The 18,906-nt window shown below is 38.1% G+C and overlaps 1 protein-coding gene and 1 long non-coding RNA gene across 7 annotated transcripts; both read right to left on the bottom strand.

Moving 5' to 3' along the window:
- Nucleotides 1-1,203: 1,203 nt before the first annotated feature.
- On the bottom strand, nt 1,204-1,692 carry LOC131256275 (uncharacterized). Its single transcript, XR_009176715.1, has 2 exons — nt 1,545-1,692; nt 1,204-1,429 (listed from the first exon to the last, which is right to left on the bottom strand). It is a non-coding gene; the product is annotated as an uncharacterized LOC131256275 (long non-coding RNA).
- A 13,815-nt stretch (nt 1,693-15,507) lies between these two features.
- LOC131255404 (repetitive proline-rich cell wall protein 1-like) lies at nt 15,508-18,652 on the bottom strand. Of its 6 annotated transcripts, none has more exons than XM_058256104.1 (3): nt 18,037-18,652; nt 17,527-18,003; nt 15,508-15,822 (listed from the first exon to the last, which is right to left on the bottom strand). In XM_058256104.1, exons 1-2 carry the CDS (start codon nt 18,632-18,634, stop codon nt 17,537-17,539), a joined length of 1,065 nt encoding a protein of 354 aa, XP_058112087.1. In that variant the 5' UTR covers nt 18,635-18,652; the 3' UTR covers nt 15,508-15,822; nt 17,527-17,536. The 6 variants fall into 6 exon arrangements, 5 of the variants coding, with proteins under 5 accessions (XP_058112087.1, XP_058112088.1, XP_058112089.1 ...); XM_058256105.1 differs by having other exon boundaries at nt 17,527-17,995; nt 18,110-18,652; XM_058256106.1 differs by having other exon boundaries at nt 18,151-18,652.
- Between the last annotated feature and the right edge of the window lie 254 nt (nt 18,653-18,906).

The following is an 18,906-nucleotide window of genomic DNA, read 5'->3' as shown; positions in this document are numbered from 1 at the left end:
GGTACATGCAGCTATATGTTGTTGCAGAAGGCTCTACCCATGTGTGGGCTTAGCAAACTTCACCTAGAAAATATGCCCAGGTCCAAGAATCAGGTTGGTGTCAAACTAGGTGAGCTAAATGTATGCTAAAGAAATGGACAGTCAACATTTAATCTATATATATGGCTTATCAAATGATAAGAATTAGACTGACCTGAATTTTAGGTAGGGAAGGCGGGATTGTGACCTGCACCTGCACCTGTTGGGCAGCTTTGATCATGGACCCATGTAAACTCCCCAGTGAAGCATTGTTAACCTCCTTCCGAGCCTACACTCTAAATAACTGTTTCACTTTGAATGAGCATATTACATCTAAACATAGATAAAGTATTAATACATCTCAAGCATTACAGAAACAACTTATTGTATTGAAGTACTGAACATTAGTAGCCAAACCAAACCACAAAAGAAAAAAAAAAGAACACATAAATGCCTATCCTTAAAGCATTATTCCACTTTTTAGGCTAAAAATTCAAATAAGGGTGCCTAAATGCCCATCCTTACAGTGTTTTGCCTACTTTTCAAGATAAAAATCATGGTAAAGCCACAGGCTATTCTTGAGGCATTTTGCTCTCTATTCAAGTTAAAAATTCTGGCAAGGGCATGTAAAATGCCTATCCTTGAGGCATTTAACCCACTGTTCAGGATAAAAAATTTACGTAAGGGAACCTAAGTGCCCATCCTTGATGAAAATGTCACATCTTTTCAAGATAAAAATCATGTAAGAGAAGCTAAATGCATTTCCTTGATGCATTTTCGTCACTTTTCAGGCTAAAAATCAATATGCCTGCATGTAAATTTGTATCCTTGTGGCATATTCCCACTTGTCAAGGTAAATAGCACCAGATATAAAACTTTCAAAAAGATGTAAGTGCATTACCTGTAATCTGAAATAATATTAACACTGATTTCAAATCCTTGTAATTAAAACTCCACAAACTGTCAATACTAATTAAATGGAAGACCTAAAAATGGCACTTCCCTTTTCTCACTAGCTGTGCATTTGATTGCACCTAATCATGAAATTTCATGATATTTAATGCAACCAAATGCACTTTAAACCATAAACTGATAAAAAAGAAACTTCATATGATAAAATAAGAATTCAGAATTACAGACAGAATCACATATAAAAACAGGAAATTTAGAACATAGAACCCATACCATGAAGGACCTGAGCTCATTCTTCATGTTAGCAATGCCATTCGGAATCTCAATCTTTTGGACATGACCAAGTTTGCTGAGAAAATTTAACTCCACTCCTTCCTGTTGCTCCAATTTCTCCTTCCTCTTTTCCTTTGCCACCTTTTCATATTCCTCAATTGAGTCCTCATCAATTAGACAGTCTGTCATGCTCTGCTGGACATAGAATTTTGTGCAAGCATTACACCTGCAAAGAAGATTTCTCCATATCTTAGAAAGAAACATGGGTTTTTTCTTCTCTGAAACAAATGAGGTTTGACGTGGATCCACTCCAAATATACAGTTGGGATTTGAAATGGTACCGTGGGCTACATCCTACTTTAAAGCCACATTTTTCTCCAAATTCACTCTAAGCAGAGGATCCTTCTCACTCGACACAGTATTTGCAAATAACCTGATTTATCAAAGGGAAACAATCATAGTTAAAAGCTTAGTACAAGTATTATAACAAGCAAAACTTACTCAAATGAAATAAAAAAAGAAAATGTATGCATTTTCCCTTCAAAAATTTTGATCTGACAATGAAGACTGATCTTAATGATGTTGCCAACTAAGGGAGCTGTTTGTTGAGTTTAATCTTTTCCTGATTTGTTGAGTTCAACAGAGAACAATGTGCATCGTATGCTCCAATGAAAGGGACTTTACGAGGGAAGGTGCAAAATCCTAACTGTGGCTGCACCACCACACTAGAGCAACAATGCTGAGCAGAAAAACTACAACAACTAGCATAACGTAAACAGTCCCTCCTAAGATTTTACAGCACATGCAAAGGGATATTACTAACTTGTAGATATCTCATATGGCATGATATTACTCACTAACCTATGACCAATAGTTCCCGCTTACTATCAGTTCTAAAGTCAAACAAGTAGGAGAGCAAATATCAGCCTGCAACTTATCTATAGTATATAGTTAGTCATGTCATAACACTGTCAATATCAGCATGTTGCATTGCAGAATGTATAAAATGCACCTAATGAAATGAGATATAGTTAAAAATTAGGGCACATATATTGGTGATCCTAGAAGAACTGGACTTTGAAGAGGCTTCAAATCTATGCCGAGTGAATATGTTGCCACAAGCAGAAGCATTAACAGCATACTCTTTCTTATCATGAACTATAACACAAGCTAGCAGCCAAATGATCAGTGCCATCACATTCACAAGTACCTTGGGAGTTAATGTGGCCTGTTAGCACTTAAATGAAAGACAAAAATGCTAAGTAGGATACATTATTCAGCCGAATCATATCACCACCAGTCATAAACAGGTATTTAGACCACCATATTGAAATGAGGTTGCCAGATGTGGGAAGTTAGGGAAAATTGACATCCAAGGAGTTGCCTTTCCTCAGACCTTAACCATTAAACAATCTGTATTAAGACATTGAGAAGGTCATGGATTTATATAAAGGCATCAAGTACCTTCCAAGGGATGACATTCCTCTTGCTAACCCCAAAAGAACACCATTGAGGGTGTATCCCTTGATGATTGAACCATAACCCTATGAGACAGAAAGGTGCATCTCAAACACATCTAAAGTGACTTGGACTAAGCCACTGTAATCATTTCCTCAAGGGTGCCTATATGAAGAAGTAAAACCAGCCAACAAGAATGGCATTAAACACTCTCATAACTGCCATGCCTATGTATTATCGATTTCACTTTTTCAAGTTTAAATATCTAAAATTTCAATTACAGTTGAAAGAAAAAAGAACTTTTAAGATCTCTGAAAAAAAAAAAAAAAAAAAAAAAAGGAAAAAAAGAAGAAGAAGAAGAGTTTTAAGCTTCTTCTTTTTCCAGGACATCAACAGGATTTTGTAAGTGAATAGGCTCAGTGACCACTTGATGCATATAGGTAAATTATCTCCATCACTAATTTTTGTGAGGTAAGCTTTTATTGAATGCATTTTCTGTCTCAAAGGCCTTTTTCCTAAAAAGATGTCCCAAATTTTATCGAGTCCATTTTTTTTTGTAGGTCAATCTAGGTTTGTTAGGACCCAATCATTGCCACTTGATTCAAGTGTTATAGGACAGTCCACACTTCGAAATATGAAGTATTTGTGAAGCATCCAATGAACCAAGCCTTCAAAGTGAAAATTCAACAACTATTCAGCAAGTGGGGATCAATATCCAGTAGTTAGAAATGATTTACAGCAAATAGCTAGAATTTTCCAGCAAGTTGGAATTGATCTCAGCATTAAAGAAAAAAGTTCCAGCAGTCAATGTAAGATTCCAGTAATCAGAGAAACTGTTCAACACATACAAGATGCACTTGCCAGCACTAACAAGAGAAGAAACTTCTACTTAAGAAAATGAATGTTTACAAGCCCCAAATTTCCAATTCCGTACATTTATCTTGAAAAGGAAAAAAAAGATAAAAAATCAGCTATTGTTCTTCCGATCTCTCCAAAGACCTAACATGAGAACAATTTACACCACTGATAACCCAAGGATCTAAACTAAATTTCAGCCCTTGATTTGAAACTAATCTCAATCATTTATACTACTTATTCTAGAATTCCTAATGAAAGGAACAATAAGCCTTGCAGAAGTCCCTGACTAAGACATACATGGCAGCCCACAAGTGGACCAAGAAAGGATTGAAAAATTGTCCCTTATTGGCTGATATGGGCATTTCTAGACGACACCTTCCTGCCCAGGGACACGATACGGGCTTGTGCCAGTCCCGATACGCTCCTACATGTCACCTATTAGAGGCTACAGTTCAATTATTTTTACTTTTTTCTTGTGAGTTTCATGTAGCATATAGGAAGGCTAGGACTCACTTTTGGTACATCTCTGCCTATTTTAGAGATGACAACACAAGTGTTGTGTGTGATTTGATGAATCGAAGCAGAAGAACTAATTAATGTGACTTTTGGTTAAAATGTGTAACTAAATGCGTTATAGCAAGAATTGACAATCAACTGGGGTGGCATGTATTGACTTTTCACCTGATGGTTAGTTAAATCTGGCTAACTAAAGCTTCTCTCTGTCTCGATTTGTTAATTCATCTTTGTTGTGCAGTTGACACTTCCAGTTGAAACTCTGATTGATATTGGTGTAGTTCAAGAACTTTGAATAGATTTACCGATTTTCTATTTTGGATGCTTTTCTAGGAAAGCATTTGGTGTCTATTGGATTTCCTAATGATGGGTACCTTAGTCTCTGGGACTGACGAATTGGAAGGCTGGTAACCAAGCTTAAAGCAAGTACATCTTGCACTGCAATTTCATCTGTTTACTTCTCATCAGATGGAAGCTCTTTTGTAACTGCTGGGAAAAAGCACTTGAAGCTCTGGACATTGGGGTTATCTACAAAGCCTCGCTCACACGCAGGAGCGCGTTGATGAAACAAAATGACGGCTAGCATATTAACTGTAGAAATGCCTATCTACATAAAAACAAAATGAAAGAAAATATGAAATTTTCAACATTAGTTTAGTGAAGAAAAGGCTGATTTGTCATGCCAGCATCAGAACATCAGCGGCAACATCATAGAGATCTTTACTACAAATGATTTCTCTCAGCAAGAGAGAATGAGAGATTCATCATCTGCTATAAAAATGCATAAAGGCCGATTTGTCATACAAGCATCAAAATATCAGTGGCAACATCACAGAGATCATAACTACAAATGATTTCTCTTATCAAGAGAGAATGAGAGATTCATCGATCTGCTACAAAAATGCATTAGTAAGACCATCATGATAACCACAAGTGATGCAAACATGCCTGTGTGGAGAAATCTGCAACGTTATATACAACATGTGATCCCTGGCTTTTAAAGTTATCACCCAAGAAACCCTGACAAAGCATGGCACAGTACACAGCTGCTGCAATGGAGAGGAGCTTCACGGCTTGAGTTTCTTCGGGTAGGAGATTCATGGCTGCTGCAATGGAGAGAGAGAGAGAGAGAGAGAGAGAGAGAGAGAGAGAGAGAGAAGAGGGCGTTCACGGCCTGTGTTTCTTCACGGCTGAGGCATTGGAGAGAGAGGGAGGAGAAAGAGAGATGGAGCAAAGATCGGGAGGGAGACAGAGGATTAGGGGAAGAAGGGTTTAGGGAATGCAACAGAGAGAATGAGAGAGAAGAGAGAGAGACTGTATGAAATCCATAATCTTGGGCGCGGCTCTGTTTTGAGTGCGTGTCCAAAGTTGGGAGGCGGATTGGCTACTGGTGGTGGGTGCTCTGTGAGCCCTACCATGATGTATATGTTTCATCCATTCTGTTCATCTATTTTTAGAGATTATTTTAGGGATTAGCACAAAAATGATAGGTATATAAATCTCAAGTGGACTACACCATAGGAAATCAATAATGGTTGGATATCCACTATTAAAATCCTCCTAAGGCCCACTGTAATGTTTATTTGAAATGTAATATGTTGATTAGGTCATAAAGACCTAGGTGAAGGGAAACAATAAATATCAGCTTGATCCAAAACTTTTATGGCCCCCAAAACGTTTTTAATGGTCAACATTCATCCACCAGTTTTTTCTGTAACGTGGACAGCGTGGATGAAACACATACATCATGGTGGGGCCCACAGAGCACCGACCACCAACCATTGCATGTAAATAGATGTGAGGTCGACCACACGACATAAAAACAATAATAATTGGTTATCCATCATTAAAACCCTCCTAAGGCCCACTTTACTTTTTATTTGACATTCAATCTGTTGATTAGGTCATACAGCCTAGATAAAGGGGAAAAACAAAAATCATCTCGTTCCATGACTTTTATGGCCTCCGAAATGTTTTAAATGGTTGACGCTCATTTAACACTATTTCCTATTAATGTGGTCCATTTCATATTGGGATATGCCTCATTTTTTGTCTCGTGTCATAAGATGATTTTTAAAAATAGATGGACAACATGGATTAAACACATACGTCAGGGAAGGGCCCACAGAGCATCAAGCACAAGCCATTGGATGGTGTCAGGGGGAGCAGCTAATTTGTTCCCCTTATTTGTGGTGTGGTTCATTTAATTAATCTTTGGATATGAATAATTTTTTGGATAGTTCTCTAAAATGATATCGAAAAATGGATGAACAAGCCAATGATCCCAAATTTTTGGTAAATCCAAAACTCAAATGGACCATGCCACACGAAACAGTGTGGAATAATGATTTCCACCATTGATACCTTCCTTAGGCGCATAGTAATGTTTATTTGACATCCAACATGTTCATAATATCAAGAAGATATGAATGCAGATAAAACACAAAAAGATATGAATTAATGTGGGCCAACTACGATGACAGTGTAAAATATACTCCGTCCATCATTTTCTCCGAACCATGATAGAATGAGATCTAAAAAATGAGATAGATCCATTATCGAAGTGGCCCATACTATGGGAAAACAGTGAGACCCGAACTTTAAGGGAACATTAGGCTATATGGTCCGGGCTGGATTGGTTCATCTAGCCCATCCCATTGGTTATTTATATGGCTGGGTTGGGTTAGGTCGGATATGGTTCAACCCTACTCAGACCCATACCCATTTGGCTTACTCCAACCTTCATTAGGAACAGCTCGGTTCTGTTAACCTGCTAGCTGACCTAATACATTGTCACCTGTAGTTTAAAACATGAGAACATAGTAACCGAGTCAGGGCCCTTGGACAGCCCTAATTGATGGTTATGCTTGAAGCCATCCAGGTCCATTGCCAATTATGGATAGGGGCACCATGTGAATTATGGCTCGCAAAAAATGGATGGTTGTTAGCAAATTGACTCCATTCAAAGGGCTATGATCATCCGATTGGTGTGATTATTATACCATGGCTTGTTCCTAATTGTATGAATGAGTGAATGGTTAAGGTAGTGGCATCTATCCAAAAATGTTGTAACTTGCCAGGTCCTTGTTCTAGTGCTAAATGTGCATGTGGTGATCCAGTCTGTCCATCTAGTGGGCCATGCCAATTGGCAAAAATGTACGTAGTCATCTCATCATGAGATATTGGAAATTTTAGGAGATAACAACTTGCAAGATATTATCATTTCCCAACTTCGGTGGGCCCTAAAGGTTGGTGGCTGTCTATATCACTACTTTTAAATTATTGTAAGTGTACCATTGTTTATGTACCTAGACAGGAAGGGAGTTTTTTCAGTTTTTATTTTTTATTTTATTTTTAATATCCTTTCATGCAAAGGTCGGCAAGTCAAGCGAAGAACGCGTCCTTTCGGCCAACCATACTACAAGAAAATCATCGGCAACTTCCTCAAAGAAAAAGATGCACAAAGAATGGACACGGATTAGGTGGATCCTTGAATGTGGGGCCCACCACGCCCCATAGTTAAGGATCCACCAAAGCCTCGTTCACATAGAATGAGATTTTGTAAAGATCATCAGGTCAAGTCAATCCATGGCCCAACACCTGAGATGAACCATACATGTCTATGGTGGTATCTCAAATTGTGTCCCTCACCAAATTCATGGCAAGAAAGCCTAACCAGATGACCCCATCAACTAATTAGTTGCGATCAAGATTGTACACATGTCTATGGTGGAGATTGGATTGAACACAATTTGTGAAAGAGCTTCCTAGAAATGTAAACCTGATTAATGGAGTTGATTAAATATATACCACATGGTGGCCCACACACAAACAAACCTATATATGGTTGACATCCCATTTACATCATTTCATGTGGTGTGGCCCATTTAATTTGTGGATCTAGTTGATTTTTTTAACCTCAAGACCTAACATCGAGTATAAAATTTGATTAGCAGAGTGAATTTTGTAATTAAAACTATGGTGGGGCTCCTAGACTTGGTCACTGGTGTCGAATCTACCGCATCAGTCAAATGTACCATTCCATGATGGGCTTGAGGCTTAAATATCAAGACAATCCATGACTTTTTTAGGCCACAACACATACAAAAGTTGAGAGGGGTTACCCACCATTAAAATATTCATAATCATTTGTTGGGCCCACCGAGATGTGGTTCACAAATCCTGACCATCCATTATGTGTGTCCCACTTGGACGAGGAGTTAGACTAAGTTTCATATGCATCAAAATTTTAGGTGGGCACCACCAAGTGCTTTTTTATGTTTAAGCCATTTCTTCACATGATTTTAGATAGTATGGCCCACCTAAGTTCCATATACGGCTGATTTTTGGGATATCCCATAATTTAAAGAGGGCCCATCAAATGCACGGTGTTGATTGTCGACAGGTATCACAGTGGGGCCCATTTAACTTTGACATTCTTTAAACCGTTCATACAACTCGGAGCTCCAGGAGCGTTAGCGCATAAACGCTCTCCTGACCCCCTCTCTCTCTATTCCTCTCTATCCCCCGTTCTCTCTCTCTCTCTCTCTCTCTCTCTCTCTCTCTCTCTCTCGTGCCCTAGTCCTCTCCATCCTCTCTCTCTCTCGGGTGCCCTCATCAGGTCCAATCATCTCTCTCTCTCTCTCTCTCTCTCTCTCTCTCTCTCTCTCTCTCTCTCTCTTTGATCCAAAAAAGGGAGGGACCCGAACCGATCTGCACATCGGCGGCCATTTCAGCAGCGAGGGGCCATTGCAGCAGGTATTTCTTTCCTCTCTCTTCAACGTCGAATATCCAAACCCTAATTAGGGTTTTCCAATGGTGTATGTATTTGGGGATTTCCATTTTTTAATCCTTAATTAGGGTTTTCCAATGTTGCATGTTTTTGGGGATTTCCATTTTTTAATCCCTAATTAAGGATAATTCATTGGATTGTTATTTTCCAGTTATTGGATTGTTATTTTCTATTTATTGTTACAAATGGTTGTCACTGTATCCTTCTATGCTCATTGCTCACGGAATGATTGCTTTCCAACGGATCTACTATTGGATATAAAAGTTATTTGATGCTCCAGTGGAGGGTCATGTTCCATATGCATGCACTTGGAATTGCATGCGTGGCATGCATATAACTCAAGTTAAACCATTCAAATCATGGTAACCACTGTAGATATGTTGTATCCCCAGAATAAGATTGTTTGGGCGATCTTGACCACTGATTAATGAGTATATTTGCTAGTTGAATTCAAACCATTGGCCACTTTTCATTTTAACCATTGATTTAAATGCCTGACTATCTGCGAACTAGGACATCAGACCAGTGGAAAATTTGTTATTCATAGCCCAATTAAAGTGGGGTCCCATAATTTCAACCGCTAAAAGCTTGAGCCACACGAATTCCACATGTACCGAGTGCAAGTGTAGGGACCATTGCACTAGCTTTTCACAATGAGATTAATGGTTGATAGAAATTCAAGAAGCAAAAGGCAGAGCTATCCAATCAATTTGATTTTGTGACAATGATTCATCAAGATGATGACAAGTAGGATTTACATAGTTTGGGTTTAGATGGATGTGAATGTTAATGTGATGAAATATATTATATAACAGGTGTATATCATGAAGAATATGATGAACTATATTGTAACAGGTGTATATAATGAATTTTGAGCTAGAAAATTTTTAAAAGAAAAAAGACTTTTACCTACAAAATATTTTGTAGGTAAAATTCTCAGAGACGTTTTTACCTACGACAATTTTCGTAGGCAAAAGTCTTAACGTATTTTTACCTACGGAACATTTCGTAGGGAAAAGTCTGATACACGTTTTTTTACCTACGAACATTTCTGTAGGTAAAAGTTTTTTACCTACGAAAATTTTCGTAGGTAAAGGTCTCAACTACGTTTGAAAAAATAAGTTAGAGATTATATTTTTACCTACGAACCATTGCGTAGGTCAAAGTCTCATACATGTTTTTTAGCTACGAAATATTGCGTAGGTAAAAGTCTCGCAATTTAAGTTAAATATTATATTTTTACCTATGAAATATTTCATACGCAAAAGTCTTTTATATGTTTTTACCTATGAAAATAGTCACAGGTAAAAGCCTCATACATGTTTTTTACCTACGAAACCGTTGGTGGGTAAAAGTAAACTTTTTGATTTTTGGTTTTTTCAAAAGTTCAAAACACCTTTACCTACGAAAATTTGTTCATAGGTAAAGATGACTTTTAAGTAAACTTTTTATTTTTTTTATTTTTTTATTTTTTGAAAAATTCAAAACACACTTTACCAATGAAGATTTTTCGTAGGTAAAGATGACTTTTACCTACGAAATCAGATTTCATAGGTAAAAGTAAACTTTTCATTTTTTTGCATTTAGAAAAATTGAAAACACTCTTTACCTACAAAAAGTTTCGTAGGTGAAGATAGCTTTTACCTACTCGGTAAAAGTAAATTTTTCAATTTTTGATTGTTATGAAAAATTCAAAACATCCTTTACCTACGAAAATTTGCATAGGTAAAGATGTCTTTTACCTAGGCAAAAGTAAACTTTTCAATTTGAAAATACCCTTTACCTACGAAAATTTTCGTAGGTAAAGATGACTTTTACCTACGAAATTTAATTTCGTTGGTAAAAGTTTACTTTTACCTACGAAAATAATTTTTGTCGGTAAAAGTCATCTTTACCTATGAAAATTAATTTCGTCGGTAAAAACCATATTTCTTGTAGTGCGTTTAAAATAGCAACTAAAAAAGGTCCATTTGAAATTGACCGTCATCTAATTTTGGCTCTAATGGACATACGTGTTAATGACAAGCGTATTTCTATTCACACTTTAGTTGAGAAACCCTTAGAATCAGAAAAACGCGTGCTTACTAGAGCATTATCCAACATAGACACGCAATGGAGTCAAAATGGGAATGCGCTTGCTTCCAAGTATTTGTTACCCAGATAAAGGGTTCTTCATTGAATATTTATTTTAAATTTGTATCCACGTTTTGGTAACAAAATAGAATTGACTTCCTTGATGGTTCGAATTTTGCATTCCATCATTTCAGGCACAAATATCTATCTTCCTTCTTTGATCTGTCATTCTATCATTCAATTTCATCTCCATCCTAGACACAATGATATTCCATTTGCATATCTTATGACTGTGTTAGCTACTCACATACTAGTTACTATGCCTGTTGGAGAGGCTCCTATTCATCTCCTTATTTTCAATAACTCAAATATAAACAAGAAGAAATTGGGATTGGCTCCTGGCCAAGTGGATGTGGGTGGTGGTGGAGCTAAAGTAGTGAATGAAGAAGAAGCTAGCGATTTACCTCCAGATGATATAAATATGGATGATATCTTCAATGAGATTGAATCAAATTCTAAAGCTGACCCAGACTATCAGCCTTCTAATTTTGTTGAGCGATTATAATCTCTTGAGAAATAGGTGGCTCAGATTCGTGTAACCCAAGATTCTCAATTTACTTATATACGTAAATATATGAGGCGCTTAAATAAGAGTTTACACCAAATTGATCCATCTATTCCTGCACCATCTTCTAGATTTGATTAAGTTTTTTTTTTTTTTTTTTTTTAGGGCTGTAATAACTCTTTTGATACTTAACTCTTTTCTTTCAGTTTTTGAGACTGACTTTAGATGAATTTAGTTTATACTGGTTAAAGATATGTGATCTTTGAATTTGCTTATATCTTTCATAACATGAATAGTTTGCTTCCTTATTCCTCTTTTCTTTTCCTCTTCCATATCTTAGTTGCTTCCTTTGTCATATTGCGACAAAAAGGGAGAGAATTATTTTGTTATGCTTGTATGGATATGGATTGGGATTGGATAGTAGTGTGTGCTGCTTAGGGGGAGTAAGTAAGGAGGTGTTTTGACTAGTTCATGATGATGTGTGCTAAGTTGATGATAATGTGTGTTAAGTTGATGATAACCAGTGCATGATTCTTTTACCAAGTTGGAACAGATTTTCTTTTATAACTGGTACATGATTCTTTATTGAGATGCTTCTCTTATTTTTCAAGTGAGTTTTGTCATATATTTGACAAAGGGGGAGATTGTAAGTAGTATGGTTTCATGCTCCTTTGATTGTTAAATTTTGTAGTGCCAAAACCTCAATCTGTGTCTTGTGTAACACATTAGTATATATGTTCAAGGCAATGCATCACATGTACAAGGACAATGCTTCAAGTCAAGAACAAAGATCTGCTTTAAGAACTGCAAGATCAAGTACATTGTTCTCTTCTGTAAGCTTCAAAGCTCAGTGTTTTAGAACTACATCGAAAGACGAGATCTTGTTCAAGACTCAAGGAAAAGTACAACTCAAGAACTATGAATTCAAGCTTCTAAAATTCTCAAGTTTAAGCTTCATCATGTGTCGAGATCCCAAGCTTCATAAACGTCAAAGATCATCCATCATCTGAAGAAAAGAAGGTTCAATGTTCATACATCACGTTCAAGGTATAAAAGACCTTAGATTGACCTTAGGGTAGGTCATTTTGGATATATAAGTCAATTGCTTATTTTATAAGTGTTTAGGTTTGTTCTTCGACTAGTCCTGAACTCTATTCGACTAGTCCTAGTACTGGCTCGATCAGTCCAAGAAATTTCAAGACCAGTCCTAAGTTGTTGCAAATTTTTAGAATTTTTTGTTAAGCCACGACCAGTCCTGGAGTCTGCTCGACCGGTCGTGTGAACAGTGCACGACTCGTTCATGACCAGTCTAGCAGCTACGACTCAAACTCCAGCAACTATTCCTGGCTCCGCACGACCAGTCGTGGAGACCTCGTGATCGGTCGTGAAGGACCTACAGCCAGTCGTGGAACAGTTTTATCTGATCACGCTCAAAATTTCAAAAATCAGTCCGTCATACGACTAGTTGTTGTGTCCACAAGACCAGTCGTAAACGTGATTTCTACAACTATAAATAGAGCACGATTTTCAGAGTTTGATATCCAATTCAAGTAAAATCAAGGTATCACTCTGAGAGATAAGTTTGTAATATTTTTAAGCTAAATTGTGCATATTTAATATTCTCTTTTTATTAGCTTTTTATATTTGATTTTATTTTTGCATTCCAATCTGATTTGAAAGAGGAATTGTGATATTCCCCTTCTTGGAATCAAAATCAAATAGAGCTAGCCCCAACTTGATTTAATTTAAAATCAATTAGAACCTAGAACCATTTCAAAGTGAGTGTGGACATTGAACTTCTATATTCGAACTTCTACTCTGTCTTGGTTCTTCCGGGCTGCAACAAAAGGAGAAATCCAGGTATTTTACATTATTGTAATTTCGATTGTGTTGGTTTCTTTTGAGGTTAAGCTAGAAAAATCTCATTCTTTTTGGTTATCTGAGGAGAGCCAGAAAACTCAGAGATTGTGGTTTTTGAATTGTGTAAGCCCACTGGAAAGACACAATTGTGAGGATTTTAGGTGAACTTGAGAAAAACCTATTTTCATAGTGAACGCTAATATCCACTGTGTGAGGATATTAGGAGTGGAATAGTTGTGTGGCTGTTGTTGAGCAATTGATGTACACATAGGTGAACCACTATAATTCTTTATATTTGGATGTGTGGTTTAATTTCTATATTTTTTATCATTCAATCTTATGGAATGTATTTGTGGATGTGAATGTTGTAATCTTTTACATTTCAAGTATTGTGGGGAATGTTGTAATAGTGTAGATTTTATTTCCTTGCTATTTATTTATTCCTTTTTATCAAGTTTAAGTTTTTGATACAAAGACCTTTCTAGGAATCATGTTGTCCTACCATAAACCTTGGTTTTTGGTGTAAGATTGTCCCTAGAACAACATTTATATCAATTTCTTAATACTCATACATTTGAGGTTGTTTTACATTTCAGTATTGTGAATTGATTATAGTGCTATCTTTCATTTATTTAATTAAATTCCGTTGTTATGGCCTTTTCATACTACAACATTGTTTGAATTTCAAATATTAAAAAAGAATATAGGTTCCAATTGGAAATATATATATATATAGGTTTTTGTTAGTGGTCGCAAGGCTTTTAACTGGCCCTTCCTAAATAAGGGTTCAAAACCGTTCCTAAATAAAGAAAAATATTGTTCTAAGAAAACCATTCCCAAAATTAAAGTGGATTTAGAATCGTTCCAAAATTTAAAATTTGCAACAATTTTCAACCGTTCCTAAATTGAAATTTTGCGACGGTTTAAACTGATCCTAAGTTCTTTGTTGTTGTTTTTTTTTTTTTTTTTTTGGTGACGCCATATTTAGAAATGGTTTAAAACTATCCTAAATGGTTCAGTAATGGTTTTCAACCGTTCCCAATTAGAGATTTTGGTGTAGAGGTTGGTTACATATTTAGTTTTTTTTAAAAAATAAATAAATAAATAAATTTTTTTAAGGTTAGCATGTTAGTACACACCCATGTCAGTACACACACTCCTTTGGTTATTTATGGTTACATATTTAGTTATTTACCTCTTATATGTGGTTATCTGCGTTTTACTCTATTTAGTTGTGAATGCTACTTGATTATGTATGACATGATTACCTATGTTATATTCTAATCCAGTTGTGTTATTCCTTTGAGTTGGTTATGTTATGCCATATGATAGAACTAGACACTAAGCTTTCATAGCTCATCCCATTGCTTCCTCTTGTACTTACAGGGAGGACTCGTTAGTGAAGACAAGTAGGCGTATCTTCCTTTGGTTTTCTATTTCAGTAGTGTATTGTTATTTTGAAACATCGAGGAGTGTAATATTTAGGATAGATGGAACAATACTCTACAGTGGACAGTTGTATATATGGGTATCATGTTCTTTGATTATTACCAATTTCGTGCTTAGGTACCATTTTAAAAAAAAAAGTCAGGCATCGGATTCAGAGTTCAAAAAGTTGGAGAGAACATTCGCCGAGTTCAGGGCACGACACTCTTGCACTATCGAATGTGTGAATAATGGTCTCTCTGATAATAGATACAGCACAGTCATTCCCTATCTAGAATATTAATGTGATAAGCATACATCCATTTATGTTGAATCTCATGAATAACCATAGATTCGTGCTATAAAGGAGAATATCAATAAGAGCCCTAGCCCTGATATCTCACCATGTGAGGGGTCACAAGAAAATATAAATGATGGGTAGTTGAACTGATTAATACACCATTTGGAACCCTCGTATATTATCAAGTATATCAGCGAGCATCTAGTATTAAAATTGATAGTATGATAATATGGCAATGTTTTCAAAAACTTGGTAGATTTTAATTTTATGTGATTTTATCACAAATTTAGCAACAAAAGAATTGTTGGAGTTAAAATAATTCATTTTTCACTTAGATATTTAAATTTTAAATTTGTTTTATTAATCTAAAAAATTATTATTTTCAGCAAGATTTTTCTATTAATATTATAAGAAAAATTGCGGAATCTTGCAAGAAATATTAATACCCAAGCTGAGAAATTGCCGAGAAGGAGATTTCAATAATATTGCTAAAGAAATTAATCAGCACCGAACATCGTTTGATAATCCTTTGTCTTCTTAAGTGCAACAAGTAACAATAAAAGGCAAACTTTATTTCATCGGCTTTCACAACCAGCTGAAAAAGATCCCAACAAACCAAGACAGAAAAAGGCACCGTGTCATGCGACAAAACACAGAAAGCAAAGGAAAACAGTAGGAGACATCAGCGATTAGACATCCTTTCATGTCTTTATCATCAATCCACCCTCTTTCTCTCTCTCTCTCTCTCATTTTCAGGAAATAAATCTACCCCATCTGCAATCACAACATCATTGCCCCTGGTAAGAACATGTCCGGTTTTGTGAGAGTAATTGTCAATAAATAAAATGAAAAATGCAAATAAATATACGATTCATAAAGCAATGCAATCATCGGCCTACAGTGTTTCCACGCATGTTTTAGTAGAATGCTTACACAGTGTACCCTGATGAATAGTCTCCAACATGACTATCATCCAATGGTGGGAACCAGCCCTACCTTCCATCGTAACAAAAACTCACAGAGGCCATTCATGTCCACACACACACACACACACACACACACACACACATCCGAGAAGGTTCTATACGGTCCACACACACACACACACACACACATCCCAGAAGGTTCTATACGGTCGAGCTCATGGGAACTCCCCCTGAGGTCGAGCTGCGTGGTCCCCACCATGAAGTATGTCAAACATCAACACTGTGCATTTGATGGGTCCTATTTAAATTATGGGATATCCCAAAAATTAGACGTATACGGAACTCAGGTTGGCCATGCCATCTAAAATCATGTGAAGACATGCCTAAAACATATAAAAACACTTGGTGGGGCCCACCCAAAAATTGGATGCATCTGAAACTTTGTCTAACTCCTCATCCAAGTGGGACACACATAATGGATGGGCTGGATTTGTGAACCACATCTCGGTGGGCCCAAAAAATGATTATGAATGTTTTAATGGAGGGTAACCCCTCCGAACTTTTGTATATGGTGTGGCCCACACAAGTCATGGATTGTGTTGATTTTTAAGCCCTAGGCCCACTATTGAATGGTGCATCTGACTAATAGGATAGATGTTCGAAATACATCATGGTGGGGTCCACACAGTTTGACCTCATGGGGAGTTCCCATGAGCTCGACCGTGTGTGTGTGTGTAAGATTTGGATCTGTTTCATTTTCGAGCTTATGCCCTAAAATGTTCCAAAAAGGATCGGAGTGGATATAGAATGGATAGATGAAGGTCGGCTGCACCGTCTTGGGTGAGGCTGGGGCCGCACATAGTCCCCTCTTTCATTTATTTATATAAAAATTTGATTTCTCAAGGGCTTTCAGAGTGTACACTGACTGATGAATAGTCTGGATCTCTAACATGGGTATCATCCAATGGTGGGAACGAGGCCCTACCTTGTTTTAGAACAAAAACTAACAGATCCAGGCCATTCATCAGTTAGTTTTGCCCGTGTACATGACATGTACGAAATACACACACTGATCTGGCGGATCACGCTTGTATGAGAAAACGGATGGTTAGAAAGAGTTGGTATTCCCATAATAAATGTACTTGTGGCTCACTTTATGTACACTAACAGGCGAATGGCCTGAATCTGTCTGAGATGCAAGCCATGGGACGGTGGGAACCAGACCCGTCATGGTAGCCGTGACGCGGGAAGCACCCAGGTTCTATCGAAACTCTCTCTCTCTCTCTCTCTCTCTCTCTCTCTCTCTCTCTCTCTCGCATGAACACATGCAGACGCATGGACGGTATTTACATTGGATGTGGAAGAATGAGAAAGGAGAAGAGGAGCACCCCCCACCCCGCACCCCCAACAAAAAAAATAAAAAAACATGATGAAATGCGATTTGAGTAAACTAGCAAAGGAAATTTTATCATTTAAAGAAATCACCATGTGAACGGATGAAGGCATGGAAAACACTTCTAGGGTTAGGGTTAGAGATGAGAAGGTAGGATACTTGACTAAATTTAAAGCGAGCATGTGAAACCCGGAGGAGGTGTCTTTCCACAAGTAACTAGAAGTTGAAGAGCAAGTGGCACGAGGATTTTGAGGTTTAGGAGCTTGAGCTTGATGGTGGTGCACAAGCAAACTGCAGCTTCGACTTCTACGAGCCCTTGAAGCAATGGGCAGCAACTATTGGCCACTGGGTCTCCGAGACCAATATGCACCAACCCCCCAAGAAGGTCGACGCAGGCTCCAAGCTTGAGTGTGTCGATGGGGCAGGTTTCCTCCTTCGGAGGTGGGCTGCAACCACACCCGGGGGGGTTCGTAGTGGGTGGGGTTCCAGTCACAGGTGGGAGAACTGGTGGAAGCGTAATTGGAGGGACCGTGATTGGTGGCTTTCCAATGATGGGAGGGAGTGTTATAGGGGGCTTTCCGATAACAGGAGGAAGTGTTATGGGTGGCTTCCCGATGACAGGAGGGAGTGTTATGGGTGGCTTCCCGACAACGGGAGGGAGAGTTACAGGAGGGAGTGTTATGGGTGGCTTCCCCACAACGGGAGGGAGTGTTATGGGTGGCTTCCCGACAACGGGAGGGAGAGTTACAGGAGGGAGTGTTATGGGTGGCTTCCCCACGACAGGAGGGAGTGTTATGGGTGGCTTCCCGACAACGGGAGGGATTGTTATGGGCGGCTTCCCGATTACAGGAGGGAGTGTTATGGGTGGCTTCCCCACGACAGGAGGGAGTGTTATGGGTGGCTTCCCGACGACGGGAGGGAGTGTTATGGGTGGCTTCCCCACGACGGGAGGGAGTGTTATGGGCGGCTTCCCGATTACAGGAGGGAGCGTTACGGGCGGCTTCCCGACCACGGGAGGGAGTGTCACGGGTGGCTTTCCAATGACTGGAGGAAGAGTTATAGGCGGTTTTCCAGTGACCGGTGGGGGCGGTTTCACAATTTCAGGAGGAAGATTGATGGGCCCCTTGGGAGGTTTTCCTTTGGGAGACTTGTGTTTAGGTGGGTTCTTGCAATAAGGACAGGCCAGAACGGGAGAGGTTGAGGAAATGAAGAGCGTGAAAATGAAAAGCAGGGCTGAAATCTTGGAGGAGTCCATGGCCATGGCCATTCTCCACCACTACCACTACCACTATTGAGTATTGCAAGTACTGCAGTGGATAGGTTGACCTATATAGAGAATCTGACGGTGAATGATACCCTAAAACAGATCACGTGAACATGGGAAGGCTAGTTGGGTAGCTGCCAATCTTGCTAGTTGGCAATATCCTCTTATAAAACGAAGCTAGCCTATCTCAATATTATTTCCATTTTATATTTTACTATTATGAACATCGTAACTTCTGATTGTTACCGCTGAGTAAAAAATAAATTTCAAGTGCT

This window comes from Magnolia sinica, chromosome 9 (assembly GCF_029962835.1).
Source record: "Magnolia sinica isolate HGM2019 chromosome 9, MsV1, whole genome shotgun sequence".
Lineage (NCBI taxonomy): Eukaryota > Viridiplantae > Streptophyta > Magnoliopsida > Magnoliales > Magnoliaceae > Magnolia > Magnolia sinica.
This window is presented reverse-complemented; position numbering and strand designations above follow the sequence as displayed.

Excerpts from the sequence above, each read along its gene's own strand:
- LOC131255404 (XM_058256103.1), bottom strand. The coding sequence starts at position 18,634 with ATGGCCATGGCCATGGACTCCTCCAAGATTTCAGCCCTGCTTTTCATT.